General features: G+C 39.0%; 1 protein-coding gene across 1 annotated transcript in view; it reads right to left on the bottom strand.

Annotated features, from left to right (window-relative positions):
- Positions 1-433: 433 nt before the first annotated feature.
- The window catches only part of LOC121381242 (potassium voltage-gated channel subfamily H member 7-like), a 58,561-nt gene continuing 38,483 nt past the window's right edge, over positions 434-20,511 (bottom strand). The window contains exons 5-12 of the mRNA XM_041510468.1: positions 13,207-13,406; positions 11,793-11,892; positions 11,206-11,358; positions 9,671-9,864; positions 8,066-8,177; positions 7,339-7,506; positions 6,081-6,387; positions 434-4,658 (exon numbers count right to left, since the gene is read on the bottom strand). Coding sequence (XP_041366402.1) covers positions 4,496-4,658; positions 6,081-6,387; positions 7,339-7,506; positions 8,066-8,177; positions 9,671-9,864; positions 11,206-11,358; positions 11,793-11,892; positions 13,207-13,406 — 1,397 coding nt within the window. The 3' untranslated portion in view covers positions 434-4,495. The remainder of the gene's footprint in view (positions 4,659-6,080; positions 6,388-7,338; positions 7,507-8,065; positions 8,178-9,670; positions 9,865-11,205; positions 11,359-11,792; positions 11,893-13,206; positions 13,407-20,511) is intronic.

Genomic DNA, 20,511 nt, shown 5'->3' with positions numbered 1-20,511 from the left:
TTGAGCCGACATTTTGTGAACAGCTTTATCATGTAGGCTACTGTCACAGATCAAGTTTGACTTTCATGACGATTTACCCATTTTTGACATTTTTGAGTTATAGCCTTTGAACTTAGCATATATGAAAATATTTTGGGCCTGTAAGGAACATGCATTATTTTAAGAGTACTCTGAGAATGCTTGTTACAACATTGTTTGCTTTGTGTTAGAATGTAAGACCTGTGGCCTGGATAGCAATGTCAGTGAGTGCGTATTTATATGTATGTCCGTATGTATGTATGTATGTATGTATGTATGTATGTATGTATGTGTATGTATGTATGTATGTATGTATGTAAGCAAGAGTATGCAACATCATTCGAGTCATACCGTTGTCAAATAAAGAAACTGACACGTGCAGAAATCAAAACAAAACAAACACCAATACTGTGTACGTACAAAATAGTTTATTTGATTATTGCAGCTGAATCTATCACAGATTTGCCTGTTTATGATATTATTTTCGATGTTTACTGCCTCGAGGGCACGACAAAACACCTGAACAATGACAAAACAGTTGACCTCAGATCAACACAAAAACAAGTTCTCTAACATGAACTAGAACTGGATCGCAAGCGCATCATGTACACTGATGATGTAAACACGTAACAGAGTCTACATATATTAACAACCAGTTTTATTTCTGAAATGTGACTTGATGACCATCATAGACGTACGGGATCCTTCTTTTTTTGCAGGGGGGAGGGGAAGGGTGGCTGAATTTTGCCTAAAACGAACATGTCGTAATCTGGATAATATTTATTCATTATTGCATTACTAACAAACTGCTATATAGGGGTCCAAATGAATCACTAAGCACTTTTACATGGATGAGTAGAATGTTTGAGTAGAATGTTTGAGTAGAATGATGGAAATGCATAGTGAAAAAAGATTCAGGTCTGCTCATTTTGTCCGAACATCTCCATCTCGTTTTGGTCGGACTGCGAAGATTTGCTCTAAGACGGAGAGGTGGGGGACACCTCTGACCTCCGTCCCGTACCCTTATGATGCTCATGGATAGATTGTTTGATCGAAAACAGGAAATTATCTTCAAAATATAAAATCAGGCCGCGTTGAAATTTAAAAAATACTACATGTCGAAAATATATTTACTTGAAACAATTTTAAAATGGAACCTTTGCGACTATATTGAGAATTTTTTCATCAACTGGGAATAAAAGAAAGGACACGACCTCTATGGAACTGTGCCGAATATCGGAGTCAAGAAACAAATTACAGCGACTGTCTTGAGTTTGCTGTCATTGTAACATGGTTTCGACAAACAGAACATTTTTAACAACTAAAATTACACATTAAATCTATTTTCTTGTCAGTGTCTGTATATACAATAAGTGCTTTTTATATCCTAATGATTATAGTAGCTCACTCTGCAATTTACCTTGAAATAATTTCGTATGTACGAAACATATTGTAATTTTTAGAAATAAATTATAATTTGAGCTACTACAAACATAGGACGACCAAAAGACACACATTGGATTTACAGAATCCTATATTCTAAACAATAAGCTGTATTCAAGATGTAACTTTATTTCTTAAAAAGACTGTATTATTTGGAAATATGTTATAAAGGTTGCAAACTCACGACAGTCCCTTTAACAAACCAGTAGGGAAAATATACATTTTTGTTTCAGTGAGGCTTCATTTAACATCATACACACACTCAAGAAGTAAGTGTTGTTTTACTATTATCTATCACATATATTCGGTATTGTATTATTATTTTATGTATTTAACCTGACAGATTCACAAATATTTCAGACAGAGAGAATATTCAAGTATGAACTTTCAGTTTTGAAATATTACTTCAAATGACTGGACACACTTTAGCCAAAATGGCTACTCCTAAAAATCTTCGTCCTCTTGTGAGAATGTATTTTTGGCCATCGAATATTGTTTGATGTTCAATTCAGAATGAAGTAGTTTTTACAAATAAATGTAAAAGCATAAAAATCTATAAACCCCCTACTCCACATTACATAATAAAATAATACAAGTTGTATTATACTCAGTATTATCACTTTCGTGTTTGATATGACATACTTATTAAAACAGCTGCATAAAACTTTTAAATATGTTTATAAAGACACACATTTGTAAAGATGGAATGTCTAGTAAATTATAAATGTAATCTCTATTGCTTATGTTACCTCACTACAATATGCAAAGTCCGCTAAAACGTGGCGCATAGCCTAATATTTTATAAAAGATATCAATTAAAGCAAAATATAACATATCAATTGATATAGTGGTCAAAAAAGTACAAAACATATAAGTATGCACATCAATATTCCCAACGTACTAATATCAGGGGCGGAGTTATGGGGAGGACCGGCCCGCTTTGGTTTACCCTCCCTATTGGCGGCCACCAGCATCCTACCACAATTGTTCCTCACTGAATATTTAATAATAATATTCCCGTAAGCACGTCGTGGCAACCCCTTTTCACAAAATCCTGTTTCCGCTTTGATTATGCTAAAACATTCTAAAACATTAACTAAACACCTGCAAGTTTGCGATATCGCAGTGAAGTGAAAAAGGACTCGCAAAGCCGATGCGATGCTACTAAAGGTGACGCCACACAACACGAGTACGTCATACGAGAATAGCCGTTTGTGACAAGACGAACATTACGATTTCATCCGAATCTTCGGTTGCTATGCAATTGGCTATTCTCGTATGAGGCACTCGTATCGTGTGACGCCGCCTTATGTTTTCGTGAATTAGGCACCAGCATACCCAATATCGCGTCTTGTGTGAAATAAAATAAAATAAATTGGGAACAGAGCCTTTGAACCCAAACATACTATAGACCCGCAGCTGTAAAAATGTACAGAAATGTATTGTAGTATACAAACGAAATGCCACAACTATATTTTTCAACCTCATATACATAATACGCATTACATAATATTAATCATATCATATTCATTTAACACTTTACTATGGTACTATCCGTTAGCATTCACGTCATACTACTATTTGTGTAACAACTGTGTTGCTTAACATGTTCAGCAGTTATAAACGATAACACGACAGTTCCATCGGTTCATGCCAAGAATGTCGGAACAATCATTTTCAGCCTAAAGAGAACATCTGTTTTCAATCATATATGTGTTAGTTTTTTTTCATAATTAGAAAAAGAAAATTTAAAAACAGGCCTGTGTATGTCGCCTTACTTTTACTTACACTGAAATATATATTTTTAAAAATATATAATGGTAGATGAAATATAGTTAACGAATTTAAAAATCTCCGAAGCTACTGGTTTTAAAAATATTAAACACTTCTGTTCTTTACTACTAAATATATGTGTGCAGTAGTCAAAATTCCCATGCTCAGACGAACATTCTTTTTTCAATATATTTTTCGACAAGGATGACTCGATCCTCCTAAAACCCTCGCCCGCCACAGTTTAGACTCCCCTACATAAATTCCTGTACACACGTCTATATTACACTATTAAAAATGGTTCAAGTTATGGATTTCCTCAACACTATAAAATATACGACTTCCATGGCACTTTACCTAAGCCAATAATAGGGACCATTTGTTTGGCATAGGAAACAAGGACACATACAACAGAAATATATACTATTGAGTATATACACATTTTGTCACTTTAATTAATCTATATTGTACAAATCGACATGTAAATATGGAAGCAAATGTGCACCCAGTTCATTAGGAGTCATATTTTGTAAGCATTGCTATATATGCCATATACTAATACATGGCACATACTAATTTATGACACATATGAAACTAATTAAGTATAATGGTAAAAATGTACATGTTGATTGTCATGCAGTAAAATATCAGTAGTTAGTATTCAGCACATAACTCTTCCTTAACACACGCATATCTGCCTGGTCAAATTAAAGGCATTATGTAATACTGGCAATATGGAATAATTTAGGAATTTATTATCATATCGTAGTTTGTCACGGATGTAGATCGTTGGTTGTAGGTGGTCTTTCGGCAGCTTCCAGACTGTGTGTGGTCATAACACGTAACATGACGTAGTTCGTTTAAGCATTGCCTAATCGTTGACACCGTATTAACACGATGTTAATAATATCTACTGCCTTATCAAAATGTACATTTGATTCTGATCCTGGACAAATGAACATAACATAGTTTGTCACATGATATAACCTTCTAACTAACTATGATTAGTTTGATCAACAATTATCTGGTCATGGAGAATGTATCATTCAACATAACAGTTCATCACGTGGTGTAGGTCGTGATGGCAAATATTCGCGAACAGTAATTTAACATTACATAGTTTTCACGTGACAAAACCAGATGGTTGCGTCTGAATATCGTCTGCTACCAATCAGTATTGACAGTTTGTCATGCGATGTAGATCACTGACCGCACTTTCAGCAAATGACTTCTCGTGAACAAGGCATTAACATAACATAGTCCGTCACGTGACATATCCAGTTGGTTGTGGTTGGATGACGTCTGCTACTGGACAATATGGGCTCTGACTTCGCTCCTGAGCGCGGGCAATTTGGGGTTTATGACCCAGAATATCCAGGATGGCGTCAACAGTGGTGCACAGTTCATTTTCAAAATTATTCATTCGTCTGTAAAAGAAATTAAAACTTAATCAGGGAAAGAAATGAATCAAATCCTAGAAACCTTTAAAATTGGGGGTGTCTGAAAATAGACTATGACGCATTGGTGGATCAAAGAATCAGATAATCAGAAAAATAAAAATTAAGATTTGCTTTTGTGTCAGGTGTTTGTAGTAATTATTAGAATAAGGCATCTTTAATGTAATATGTGAGTGTCATCAGTGCCAGATTTATAAGGGGGCAATTGCACCCCAGACTAAGGACTTCCTTTATAAAAAATGTAATAATTATAAAATTAGTTCTTTCTTTTTTTATTTGTCATGTAATTTAATTTCTATGTTGAGGGGCCCCCGAACCTGAAGTGCCCCGGGTGCCCAAAGGTCAGTCTTAACTATTATTTTTAAAGACAGAGCTAGAGGGAAATAAGAGGGTGTGTAATTACAGTAAAGATCACAGTTTGAAAGTTAGTAAAAGAAAAAAAAACGAATTAAAAAGCAGTGCTGGGGTTCACGTTAAGTTTTAAAAGTTTGTACCTACCCACCCTTCAATGATTATTGATCAAATGTGCAAATAAATTGATAAGATATGATGAGTTAAAGATTACCATTCTAGTTATAGCAAGGTGTTTCAACTTTAAAACCATGGATACTCAACATGGGCACATTTTCCAACCTGGGTCAACAAATGTGGCCAAGACTAAAGAACGAAGAAGGATTTGTTTAAAGAATGGAAAGAGAGGACAGGAATGTTTGTTTTATGAAACTTCAGACTATGATAAACTGTGCCATTTGATGTCCAAAATGCGACTAATTTGACACTGGCAACTCATACTGAATTGACATATTTATAGCACTTTGTTAACAAGGTGGAATGGGGTTATCAACAAGATGGGATGGGAATATCAACAAGGTGGGATGGGGATATCAACAAGATGGGGTGGGAATATTAACAAGATGGGATGGGGATATCAACAAGATGGGGTGGGGATATCAACAAGATGGGGTGGGGATATGAGTCCTACGAGTAACGACCCACTAATAATATAGAAGAATGGTCTCCCATTGACCTACAACCAGCAACCCAGCAAAACCCCGACATGACCCCCCCCTCCAAAAACCCATAAACAAAACCAAAAATCCATAATCCTCCAAATAAGAAGATAAAAAAAAGAAGCAAAACAAAAAAACCAAAACCAAAAAAACAAAAAAGCACCTCCTCGCTATGAGATTGAGATGTGGGTGGATCTTCCGAGGGTCTGGGTCCGTCGATGGGGTCGACATATGGATAGTATGGCCTTTATAGAATAGATCTTCTATTTTAACAGAGTGAAAGAGATAGAAGGACTCGACGACCTAACTCTCTCTGTTCTTGCTAGTCAATGAAGGACAAGACACGCTAATAAAGACTACAACAGAAAAGTAAAACATGTACGTGTGTAGATGTTTCAGACGACTGTCGATGTCGGAAAGTGACTGGATGTTGCCTTTATCCGTGTGCTGCTTAATTTCGTAGTCTATCGTCTGTAGACGCCATATCTGGCCAGCGCTCGACGACGACTTGGGGGTGTAGGTAGTCCCGCTGGAGGCCAAGGGAGACAACCCCGGTCGTCCCGCCAAGCTCTCGATCGTTGTGTCTCGTCTGACGGGAAGACCCGGTTCTTTCTGAATCAGTGGGTGGGTTTCTCCCGGTGTTGCCTTTTCTTTCCGTCCTTTCCACGACCGCCCTCGAGGTTGCGTGCCTATGAACAAAAAATAAGTAGTGTAAAAAAAAAAAAAAGCGTGCACACCACAAACACTTAAAGACACACGCGCAAACATACACTCACAAGCACGCACATAAGCGTACAGGACATGAGAGGTAGGCTATGACAACTGCCTCTCTCTCTCCCCCCCCCCCCCCCCCCCAATGCTGGGGCATTCTCAAATTCTGTTAAAAACAATAGATATATTCGGGAAAAATTAGCTGGCCTGAAACCTTTTCACCATGCATTTCCATCATTCTAGCCACACTATTATTCGTAATATTATGTAACAATGCATAGTGATTCGTTAAAAAACCTATAGATATAGATATCTGTTTGACAATAATGCTAATATGATAAGAGTTTGTTATTTAGATTCGGGCATTTTCGGTTAATTTCGGGGTGGGACGTAGCCCCGTGGTACAGCGCTCGCTCGTGCGCGGTCGGTCTGGGGTCGATCCCCGTCGGTGGGCCCATTGGGCTATTTCTCGTTCCAGCCAGTGCACCACGACTGGTATATCAAAGGCCGTGGTCTGTAATACCCTGTCTGTGGGATGGTGCATATAAAAGAACCCTTGCTGCTAATCGAAAAAAGTAGCCCATGAAGTGGCGACAGCGGGTTTCCTCTCTATAGATCTGTGTGGTCCTTAACCGTATGTCTGACGCCATATAACCGTAAATAGAATGTGTTGAGTGCGTCGTTAAATAAAACATTTGTTTGGGCAAAAATCAGCCTCCCCCCACCCCCGCTACAAAACAGGAAACCCGTATGCCTATAAGTAGGCAATAAACACGCGATGACACTCACAACACATACGCACACACACTCATAAATGAAACCAGAAATGAAACAAGCAAACTATTGTGTTCTATCACAGACGTACCCCGACACATAATCTTGACATGGTTCTATGAATTTTAAAATTATTTTTCAACCATGTTCCCCACCTTGTTTATCAAAATCGCCCTCAGTTACGTCCTCTGTCGCGCCCTCGGCAGAAAACTCGAGAATTCCCCCGCCTTCATCCTCACTTGCCGACAGGTCGATAATCTCACGGCTGGTTCGCCTGCCATCGCCGGAACTTCCGGTTCGACGCTGTCGTAGACCTTGCCGACCTGAAAATGACCAGTGCGTGTAGATTAACTATAACCAAGTAATGAATGAATGAATGAATGAATGTTTAACGACACCCCAGCACAAAAATACACATCAGTCATTGAGTGTTAAAGTATCGTTAAGTATGTCGCAGTGTGATTTTAATGCTTCTACAGCAAGTATAAGCGGGCATAATCACGCACCGATCTACAAGGTTTTTTGAATTGAGGGGTGGTGTATGTGTGTGTGTGTGTATGTATATATATTTATATAAATGTGTGTGTGTGTGTGTGTGTGTGTGTGTGTGTGTGTGGTAACATTAATGTCACCGCATCTTATAGGAATTTAATTACTTAGTACTTGGGCCCATCCTAAATCAATGCCTGATAATCTTCGATATATTAAATGCATGTACATCCGTTACCATTTTCCAGGTGCTATACATTGCAAACAGACTAGTACTGTTTAACATTTGTGCAAATGGACTGATATATACCTGTGGGGAAACCTCCTTCAAAATAAAAACATCATCTGACGCAAATAATTATCCGAACGTGTTCTAATAATGTAAGTACCTACCTTGGGTGTCGGCCATTCTTCGTTTACACTGCAACTTCGGCCGCCTCTGACGAATAAATTTCAGTGTTTCGTCCTCCATTTTGGATTTAACCTTTCGCTGCAGTAATGTTCCCTGGCAAAACAAAAGTAATCAACAAATGAAACGAGATTTAAATAGTCGACTATACTGTCGTAGTTCAGTGAAATGGCGGACATATCCCAGAAATATGTTTACAGATTTACCGACATGTTGTAATGTTTATTAACGCACCGAATATATTACCTATGATATGACAAATACGATTACCCCCCCCACACACACACACACACACACACACAAACACACACACATTTTAATTTTTATTTAGTGTAAAATAAGTAAAGTTAACTGAAAACATAAATTGTCAATGAATTAAAAAAATAACTGATGACTTCAGAGCTATTGTTTTAACATATATGGTCATCAGCGACTGGAATGCGGGTATACGCCAAATTGTTATCATTTTAACCCCACCCCACCCCCAACACACGCCCTGAACATCTATCCAGGGATATCTGTGACATACACTTTATAAAATCCTTACAGCTACTACAACAAATCCTTCGCCAGAGAAGATGGGTTTCCAGTAAAACATAAACCTCTTTAATCTCTGGGAATGGTAAAGCGTCTCCTTAGGCACTATGGATAACTGTTTCGAGTGAAAGAGATTCCCCCCGTCTCTCCGCCTTAGCCAGCGCTCCACAACTGGTACATCTAAGACCATGGTATGTGCTGTCCTATCTATCACAAAGAGCATATTTAAAAAATCTGTTATTCCTTTTCGGTAGGAGTTCTGTCCCGGAACAAGCCCCTGGCTATCCAGAGACAGGCCCCGGGACGGACATGCTCGAAACTCTAGTGGTATATGAACATGTAAAAATTATTCGCATTCGCACTCGGTAGGAGTGGCCTATATGCATGGCAGCTGCGGGTTTTACTTCTCAATCTAGACCAAATGTCATAATAACCATAAACATCAAACAGCGGTAACTGACGAGGCGTTATAGACATATCCCATTTCCATAATTAAAGTCAGTAGGTATTTGCCGGGGTGGCGCCGGGTATTAGGTGGGGTGGCCGGGTATTAGCTGGGGTGGCCGTAGGTCTCACTACACAGATGTCATCTACCATTGAAACCCATGTTAAACTGCCCAACTTCAAGCGAAGATTGCCCATAGAACGGGTTCTCGTTGGCACTAACAACATACACCATTGCGAACATACATTATATAAGCATTTATATTCATTCCAAAATTGTGAACATTTCCGTCTCAGTTTTTTGCTATATAACCGCATCTGGCTGTAGTACCGGTCCGAACAGGTGGTTCATAAACCGATTCACTCCGGCTGTCACTTGCACTATATACCCATGTCCCAAAAGGTCGATGCACAATATTACAAAATAACATGGGCAAAATACAGCCAGAAGGCTTACCATTAAACATACATATTGTTTTAATTCTTCACCATTTCCTAGAAGAGAATATGTGAACCATAACATGTGCCACGATTAGGAACTATAGTGGACCGTGATCAATGAACTCTCACCCGGAAGTGATCTGTGTAGTGAGACCGTATTCACTAACCTTACTCAGGTTGAAGGTGACCTGGAACTGTTTGTAGAACTGGTCTGCGAACTCCGGGTACGTGTGCAGTATTTCCTTGAGGTCGACCAAGTCTATCTTGTTGATATCACAGTACGAGAGCGGACGAACGTAATACATTGATTTACCAACGCCGGCATTCTTTTGTAAATCCTCACCAAATATATCGTCCTTTCCTGGAAACATATAATATAGAACGGTTAAATGTAGGTGTCAGGTGTTTGGATTATTGACATGTACTAAAGTGTAATCAAGGTTATTCTTCATATTTATGGTGATAGGCAGAAGACAGACAGACAGACAGACACACACACACACACACAGCGAGAGAGAGAGAGAGAGAGAGAGAGAGAGAGAGAGGAGAGAGAGAGAGAGAGAGAGAGAGAGAGAGAGAGAGAGAGAGAGAGACACACACACACACACACACACACACACTCGCTCGCATGCACACAAACAAAAAATCTCCATCAAATTTTTTACATAAGCTGCGTTCACACTTGCACTTTAAACTAGTTTAACTAAACTAATATAACTACACCAGTTTAAATATAAATGTGAACGGAAACTTTTACGTTAAACTAGAATAAGGTGGAAATGCCAGTGACGTCACAATCAGAATAAGCAGTAACACAGTTAGCAACGGCGTAACATTGTTTTGATGTCTTGCGCAAGTGCGGACAACTACACTTCCGCCGTGTATCGGTTCAGATTAATGCATGTGTGAACACTCGTCATTTCCAACCAAAAGTTTGTTTTAGCTAAACCAGAATAGTTAAACCAGTTTAAGTTGTATAATTGTGAAAACAGACATAGATTGGCAAACATATCCCATTCGGCTGCCTGACTAGCAGCACACAGGTTCTGAAAAACATTTGGTTGGTGTAGTTTCTGGTCTGAAGTTTAGACGTCACGTAGCTACCACACCACCTCGCAGTGTTGATTCAGTCATTTGAAGAGGTTTTTATTTATTATCATTACTATGCTAAATATACAGATGTATATAAAAAGAAAATATACAGCGATCTAAGGTATAAGTATACACTGAGTTCCTTTATGTCCTAAACATCTGTCTACCAACATGTATGGTACAGTGAACACTATATTTGATACACCCCTGACGAACTTGTTGTGGGCTAATCGAATTATTCTGCTAAAGTATCCAGCATGCCAAATGCTTATTATGTTAGTTTTCTCAACCATCGAAAGTCATGGGCTCACGGAAGCCTGCACAATTTGTTTTAAGGTGTCCGGATCCACCCATCTCTAAGCTCGGTCATAACTAATGTATTATCATCACCTGTTGTTGATATATCAACCATGCTGTTACTACAACATGTATATACAAACATCTCATTCTACTGGCTTTGACCTCAAACAGCAACTTCGACGCAATCAAAAGTCTCCGAAGTAATGAAACAAAAAATAAGTAAATAATCTAGTAATGTTGGTCCCTTTAAAATAGTTCTTTATTTGAAGGTAAAAGAAATTGACCTATGTATAACATATTTGATATTTACCTAATATAGCCATTACTGTGTCATCTTTCAGGATCTCCAAGGAGCCACGTGCCACAAAATATATTGCCGTCAGTATATCCCCCGGATGTAGTAACGTATCGCCAGGCGGGGCGTGCGACGTTTTAAATTTGATGGACAATGCTCTCAGACACCCTGTAAAAATCAAAGAAAAACCTTTAATAATATCATAGGTTGTCTATGGTGGTATAGTGGTTAAGCCATCGGACATAAGGCTGGTAGGTACTGGGTTCACTAACCACGACAAACAACTGAGGTGTGTGCCCAGGACAGCGTGCATGAACCTTAACTGGATATAAGCACACAAATAAGTATAAATGAATGAATGAATATCAATAGCTCGTAACTAATAATCTTTTCAGCAATTATTCTTGGTATTCGAAAAACCAACAGCCACTAACATAGATGAGAGTTTCAAGAGAAAGCGTAATAACGCATTAAACACAAACTACAGCAAAGATGGGTTACACCCATAAGCCAACTAAAATGCCGGAACTGCATTTTGTACTGTACACCAGCTAGCATCGGTCGCATCATTGTGAAGGATATAAAAGTCGTGTTCTACGTACCAGGACTTGCTCCTTTAAACGCATTGCAATTGTTGAGTAAGTTTCTGTTTAGGTGGAGACATATGTCGGCTTGTAGGCATTCTGGGAATCCTTTGAGAACCTGCAAGACACACATAAACTGATACAAATCTGGTTGACATGGGAACTGTGATAATTATATGAAGGAAGCGAGGAAAGGGAAGGAGAGCTCAGGACTCATGCTTATAAAACCTTTAGAGTCTAGACTCAAGACTCTAATAGAGTCTGAGATTTTAACGTCGTGGCAACGCCATACAAATAGTATGCATGTGACATCATTAGAGATTCAAGTCTAGATTAAAGGTTTATAAGCACGGGCCGGTATCTGTAACGCTGAGTATTAAGTATTGCCCCCAGTCTCCGACCCCAACTCTAAGTTGACAGGCGCTAACGTCTTCAGACACCTATAAATAGCCTAAGAAAAATTAAAGGTATAATACGTCCACTGATAGAGACAGTACTATTAAACCGTTAACGTTGTTTATTTTGAATGACGTCAACAATATTATGACGTGTCATGCCTCTTAACGACGTATGTTTCCTCAATTAGCTGTGTTTGTTGACATTCCATCTGTTCATCAAACTAAAAGAAAATTAAGAAATTGGATCCATACTAGGTAAGTCATTTATCATTTTATATAGTAGTACATGATAAATATGCAACAGTCCGTTTTTTTATGACATTGGTTAGGCAAACATTAAATATGTCACAGTATGTCTTACTGTTGTTATTATATAGACAACCGTCATTATGTGATATCGCGTCTCATGATGGAGACCTATCCATGGCTTGGTGAATAAGGGAATATCTTTAACGACATCCCAGTACAAATGTATCGGCTAGTCGGTGTCAGACAAAAATAAGTCCAACTGGACACACTACCCCCCCCAAAAACAAAACAAACAAAAAACCAAGAAAAAAAAAAGAAAGAAAAAATAAACAAGAAAAAAAGAAAAAAAAGAAAGAACCCCCCAAAAAACAAACAAACCCAAAACAAAACCCACAAACAAAAAAGCACACACCCTGCCACAAAACAACAACAAAACTAACCACACACACACACACACACACACACACACACACACACACACACACGCGCGCACACACATAGCAAACACAACAACCACCCTTCCCCCCAAAAATAACAAAATACAAACCTCCCAGTGCATTTTCAGCTTTTAAAGTGAGCTTATAATCTAGCAGCAAAAGACTTCAAATTACTGTGACGAGATGTATATATTTTAAAACTATCCACCCTTACCCCCTAATTATTTAAAAAGAGTTACAGGTCTGACCATCTCCTAACATTGACTGCTGAGAAACCACAGACAGCTACTAGATTTCCTTTACGTTTAACAAGCCTACGTTTAGTGTCTCCCTGGGTACAGTACTTACATTATTCATGTCGATCCCGTTGGTGTAGGACCAGGAGTGTTGGAACGATTCCTGGAGCCGGTTACCCAGTGTCTTGGCGATCTGGTGGAACTTGATGAACTCTTTAATACTCTCCATCTTCTCGCGGTACTCATCGGTGCCTTGATACACCCTCAACATGATGGAAGATACGTTACCGAAAATAGCGGCACTCAACAAGGCTGTAGGGAAATAAGAGTGATAGTGTGATTGTTTTATATTTCTTCAACATACGTTACCATAATATAGGCGCTCAACAAGATTAAATGGAAATAAAAGTGATAGTGTCAATGTGTTGTACTTCTTCAACATACGTTACCACAATATAGGCGCTCAACAAGGCTGCATGGAAATAAAAGTAATAGTGTCAATGTTTTGTACTTCTTCAACATACGTTACCACCATATAGGCGCTCAACAAGGCTGCATGAAATCAGTTAGAGTGTCAATGTTTTGTATTTCTTCAACATACGTTACCAAAATAGAAAGAAAAAAGAAAGAAATGTTTTATTTAACGACGCACTCAACACATTTTATTTACGGTTATATGGCGTCAGACATAAGGTTAAGGGCTACACATATATTGAGAGAGGAAACCCGCTGTCGCCTCTTTTTTGATGAGCAACAAGGGATATTTATATGCACCATCCCATAGACACGGTAGTACATACCACGGCCTTTGATATATCAGTCGTGGTGCACTGGCTGGAACGAGAAATAGCCCAATGGGCCCACCGGCGGAGATCGATCCCAGACCGACCGCGCATCAAGCTAGCGCTTTATCACTGGGCTACGTCCCGCCCCTTTACCAAAATAGAGTCGCTCAACAAGGATGCATGAAATAAGAGTGATATTGTCAATGTTTTGTACTTCTTCAACATACGTTACCACCATATAGGCGCTCAACAAGGATGTATGGGAATAGTGACAGTATTGGTAAATGATAACACAATGCATATGATCGTAGATACATTACGAAACAAAAAGAGAAAAAAAAAACAAAGAGAAAAAAAAAGACGAAAATGAAAAAGACTGCAGGGAAAGAGTGGTAGTGTCATTGTTTTGTGGCCTTCTCCCTCAACATACCGAAATAGTGGCTCTCAAAAAGGCTGTATGGAATCAAAGTGATAGTACTCGATATTATTGTTTAATATGCCATGCATATTATGATCGAAGTTACGTTACCAAAATAGTGGCGCCCAACAAAGCTACATGGAAATAGAGTAATAGTGTACACATAACCCTCAGTATGATCGAAGCCATGTTACCAAGAGGAGCAGCGTCCAACTGGTGCACAGCCTCAAGATGTTCGAAGATACGTTACTTAAAATCGTAGCGCTCAACAACAATGCGAGAAAATAAAGTGTAAGTATTATTTTATACACCAGCAAAGGCGTTAACTGAAAATACGTTACAAAAAAATAGCGACACTCAACAAAACTAAGAAGAAAAATATGTAATAGATAAAAAGGGTTAATTTTGCGATGGTTAATCTTTCATATTTATTATAGATTCTATTAAAGAGTACATCATACACAATCAAATATGAGGTGCTAAAAAAGAAATGAAAGTTAAACAGTTTGGTTTTTTAACGACGCCACTAGAGCACATTGATTTATTAATCATCGGCTATTGGATGTCAAACATTTGGTAATTCTGACATTTAGTCTTAAAGAGGAAGGGGTCTTTAATATGCACCATCCAAGACAGGATATCACATCCCACAGTATTTGATATACCAGTCGTGGTGCACTGGCTGGAACGAGAAATAACCCAATAGGCTCACTGACGGAGATCGAACCAATACCAACCGCACACCAAGAGAGCGCTATACCACTGAACTACGTCCCCCCCCCCCCCCCCCCCCCCCCAAACGAAATGACGATAAGAACAAACTAGTAATATATTAACATGTTTAATAAAGATTGAAACAAATTCTATTAGGATCTCTATTTCCATCCACAGTCTCCAGAAGTCATGGCCTCGGGCCTTTTATGTGTGTCCAATAATGATGAGTCGGCTATTTCTGTTAGATGCATACAAAGCCGACAGCGACAGTCGTGTATGAGACACACATATTCCAACTTAGTGCCAATCGAACCCCGTGTTCACGTATACTAACTATACAGTGACACTGTATCCAGCGACCCACATATTGCTTTTCAAACGAGGATTTGTTTTTAGATTAACATATCCGCTTCGTCGCCAGACGACTGGTTCAGATGAATACGGGATCGCGGCAAAGATGTCACGTGATTGGCTCTGGTGAAAATGGAATTACGACTAACGTGAATAAGTATTCTCAATCTCAGAAAAATAGACAGTTGGTGATAAACACCGTACGGTGGACGTCGCGTGACGTCTGTGTAGAAACTGCACGTCAGTAGGGATTAGTCTACTGACATGTATTTTGATAGAATTGCATGTAAATGTGTCGACGAATTACCCCCCCCCCCCCCCCAATCCCCCAAAATATATACACACACACACCATGGGTTAGCAGTCAATGTCAACAAATACAGCAACCAAACAAAAACAGGAAACAAAACCCCCCACAAACACACACACACACACGAAAGAAAAAAACCCCGTACTAAACACCCATACATTATTGTTTCGTAGATAACGTTAATTTTTTTGAATAATTGCAATATATCGCTAGTTAATGAGGAATACGCGTATGACATAGGACGTTTATTTGGGGTCAAACTGAATTTAAGCGACTTAAAGCAATAAACCCCCAGTAAAATACAATATATCACAGAAGGATCTACCCTAAAATGTTTAGTTTTTGCTCTGAAAATACTCAATTTCTTAGTAATAGGAAGGCAGCAGCTTTCCAAATCCACGCACTTAAAGCAATAAAAACTCAGTAGAACACAATGTATCAAAAGGATCTACTGTAATACATCTAGTGTTTGCTCTGAAAATGCTCAATTTCTTAGTAATAGGAAGGCAGCAGCTTTCCAAATCCACGCACTTAAAGCAATAAAAACTCAGTAGAACACAATGTATCAAAAGGATCTACTGTAATACATCTAGTGTTTGCTCTGAAAATGCTCAATTTCTTAGTAATAGGAAGGCAGCAGCTTTCCAAATCCACGCACTTAAAGCAATAAAAACTCAGTAGAACACAATGTATCAAAAGGATCTACTGTAATACATCTAGTGTTTGCTCTGAAAATGCTCAATTTCTTAGTAATAGGAAGGCAGCAGCTTTCCAAATCCACGCACTTAAAGCAATAAAAACTCAGTAGAACACAATGTATCAAAAGGATCTACTGTAATACATCTAGTGTTTGCTCTGAAAATGCTCAATTTCTTAGTAATAGGAAGGCAGCAGCTTTCCAAATCCACGCACTTAAAGCAATAAAAACTCAGTAGAACACAATGTATCAAAAGGATCTACTGTAAAACATCTAGAGTTTGCTCTGAAAATGCTAAATTTCCTAGTAATAGGGAGACAGCAGAGCTCTCTCCAAATCTCCATTCTCTACGACTATGACTATGAGTCAACGCACAGGGCCCCGTTCCACGAAGCAATCTTAGCCCTATAAGGCAGTTTTGCACTTTAGGTGATCTTAGCGCTAAGATCGCTTCGTAGAACTGGGCACTGGACTTAAAAACAGTTTCGCGTATTGTTCGCGCCGATTTCCAGAGCGGGAAGACTCGTTGGCGCATCAAGTCATCATGCGTATTCAAATCAGATTGATGATAGCCACATAGAGAACAGTAAATTAACGTGTCTTTTCGTATCAAGTGTTTTAGATTGATGATGCAACCACTGTCCGACTCGATATGCGTGAAAGCCGATGAGCGATCGCTTTCAGTATTGTCTGCATACTCCATTATGGCAATCGGACAAGATTAAATCAGATTGTTCTGGCAAGGTTATTACGTCATACGTGATGAAACTGTGAATCGGGTGTTTTAGTGCACTTCCTGAATGCCATCGGTCGAAAATAATCTGAGTTAATGTCTGTTAAAAACGAAATGAAAAGAAAAGAAGACCCCCCCCCCCCCCCCCCCCCAACCCCCCAACCCCCACAACACAAACCAATGTCAATGGCTGGAATGAATGACTTTGGCAGTCTTGTGATATCAAACCAGAGAAAACCAGGACCAGAGTATTTTGGTGCAGCTCTACAGTTTCAGAAAAAGTCGAAACAGATCTTAAATAATTTTATATAAAAACTGCAAGAACATCATAATGTCAACACACGTCTTACCATGATTTTAAAGTTAGGTTTAAATACAATAGACACGGCTTGCATATTGCAGTGGAATATAGCACATTGCGACTCCATCATATATAAACTCTCTTAGTGAAGACCACTGTAACACACTGAACCTTCCCCCAACTAAGCGAATGGTGTTGTCATCAGCAGGCTTTTTTATATTCAATTAAACGATGAATGTACTGCAATCTCGTCTGCGTTCAAAACACGGGGAGTCACTAACGTCCCAGAACGATTTGTTTGGTTTCCAATGCAGTAATTCGGTCTAACGAGCAGCACAAAAAGACTCCCACAAAAACACAGATTGTCTCACTGTCTTCTATTTATTTCCCCCTCTTCTTTTCACACACACACACACACACACACGCACACGCACACGCACACACACACACACACACACACACACCAAAAAGGAAGCAAAATCAAGGACAATTTCAAAGACCGTCTAGCGAATGTTTCTCTATTCTGTGTGGCTAAACTATCCTTCTTGAAACCAGATATTGCTTCACTGTTCACCGTTAGTAGATCTGACATCAGCCAAAGTCGTTTCGTGACCTGTCAAAGCTTGTTAAAGCGTGTCAGCGCTGATACATTTATGCTAACAATGTTTTGACCGATCGAAAGAAAACTCACCAGGATACGCATTGCGCTCTAGTGGAGTCGTTAAAAAATATGTTTAACTTTGATTGAGGAATACTCAGGCTATGTAATTCCATTGCTGTGCTCTTTGAAACACATCTGGTGACCCAGCCGTGCTAAATGTTTCGCCCAAGGACCTGTGTTATAAGTCTCCGCTCAAGGCCCGGAATGTGAACTCACTCTGCATTCAGATAATTAAGATGATGACACTGACATATAGAGACTGATAGACGAGACAGATGAATGAAAGTATATCTTGCAATGGATGCACTCTGTACTCGGATTTTAATTTCAATTTTCACACGAACCCGTTTAATCAAAAGCCCATATTTTAGGTAAATCACCGCAGCGACCATTTGGTTTTGCCTGCGGTAAACAATCAGCGTTCTGTCTTTGAATGTAGCATTTTCGTGTACTCGGTTCTCACAATGAAATCCCAGAGAACGATTACTATATCTGAGTTCTGATACATTCGCGAAATGATCTGTTTCTCTGCCTGATCAATATAGGCAGAATTCTTTCATATATACTTTGAAAAAAAAGTAGAACTCTTTTGTCAAATTAATGAAAGTATGTAGAGGTTCGGTATTTTAGATTGTAGCTAAAAGCATTCGACTACCCACTAATCACCTCGTATATTAATTGAGAAACTTCTGGGTTTTTTTTAAAGGAAATATAAAACCCTAAACAAAGAACAAAGCAAAACGAAACAAGAGGAATTACACGAAGAGAAGAGGATGAATATCTAGCTAGACTGGAGAACTTGTCTTTCTACAGAAACCCATTGGGCTATTTCTCATTCCAGCCAGTGCACCACGACTGGCATATCAAAGGCCGTGGTATGTGCTATCCTGTCTGTAGGATGATGCATCTAAAAGATCCATTACTACTAATGGAAAAATGTTGCGGGTTTCCTCTCTATGACTGTCAAAATGACCATATATTTGAAATCCAATAGCCGATGATTAATAAATCAATGTGCTCTAGCGGGGTCGTTAAACAAAACAAACTTTCTACAGAAAATGATCATTAAATAGAGAAGCGATCTAGAACAACAAGCACAAGATGAAGAAAAACAAGATAACTATTTTGCTGTATCATTTCAGGAAGTAAAGAAGAAGATATTTAACATTGGCTTAACCCGCTCCTTTTGGGCCCCTTCCCTCAGACATTTTGGGTGTAGGGTCAGAATGAGCATATTCAAAATTTGGTTTCTCCGTGGTTCAAAGAAGATTACCACCATATTATTTAGTTGGAAATATTCTATCAGTTGTGAAGAAATGGCAGTTTGTCCCTGTATCAAGGAAGGTTTCCACAAAATCTGGCTGGAAGTTTACAACAATTGGAGAAGAAATCGAAAATGTCAACCGTTTTACGCAAGATGAACAAAACTAGATCTCAATAGGTCAAAAGAGTCTTAGAGTCTGTGTCGTCTCAAGCAAATGTGGAACATATCGCTTTGGTGTTTGTGTTGGCCTATTAAGAGCCTTAATCTCAGGTGAACTCTAAAGATCATATTAATGAACAAAATACACCCCAGCATCAAGCCAAAAATGGAGAAAATATTCTCAGGATTTGAGTTGGCGTATTGAGATCCTTCATCTCTGGTTAACTAATAAATACAAAACTCTAAAACATCATTAATGAACTACATGTACGTAAACCCCAGCATCATGGTAAATATATAGATCTTTTCGGCGTTTGTGTTGGCCTACTAAAAACATTCGCCTCAATACACAAAACATCATTAATGAACTATGTACAGCCCAGCATCAGAGCAAATATAGATGTGACGGTACATGCTCTTAATTTCTTTTCGCCTGTGGCGATATTAATTGTTTTAGAGGGCCGTGTGCATTTCCATATGCACTTAAGCCCAGGTGGCCAGTAGTTACGTAATACCTCCGCGAGTGCGGTTTTTACAACCGTGATTTGGCGACTAGGCGTCATTAAGTCTGACGATCTGAGAAAAATATAACGCTTGGTCGCTGTGGAAATAGCACTTGTAGGGATTCGGTGCCGCCTTGTACCCCCAGGTGATATTTGGCTTTTTTAATAAATAGCTAGGGTTTTAGAGATATCGGAAAGTACCAAAAGCCCCCTAAAAAGTAGATACCAAACGCCGCAAATTTTCTAAGAACAAAAACAACCAAAAACGTTCTACCAACAAAAAAAATAAGGAAGGCTAAACCAACAGAACCAACACCTGGTACCCAATCACCCGCAAGTAAGTCAACTCAGGCCATTCCTACCCATATATCCATCTCTTTCTCTTCTACCATCACCCCCCCCTCCTTCTCTCACTCCCTCCACCCCCAACCCACTCCTAGCTCCCACCTCAGCCCCCCCCCAAACCTCTGCGCCCACTACCCCAACCCCACTCACAAGCTCGTGCACTACCCCCTCTTCTA

Source organism: Gigantopelta aegis, chromosome 9 (genome assembly GCF_016097555.1).
Source record: "Gigantopelta aegis isolate Gae_Host chromosome 9, Gae_host_genome, whole genome shotgun sequence".
NCBI lineage: Eukaryota > Metazoa > Mollusca > Gastropoda > Neomphalida > Peltospiridae > Gigantopelta > Gigantopelta aegis.
Note: the sequence above shows the minus strand (reverse complement) of the source record. Positions and strands in the feature narration are given on the sequence as shown.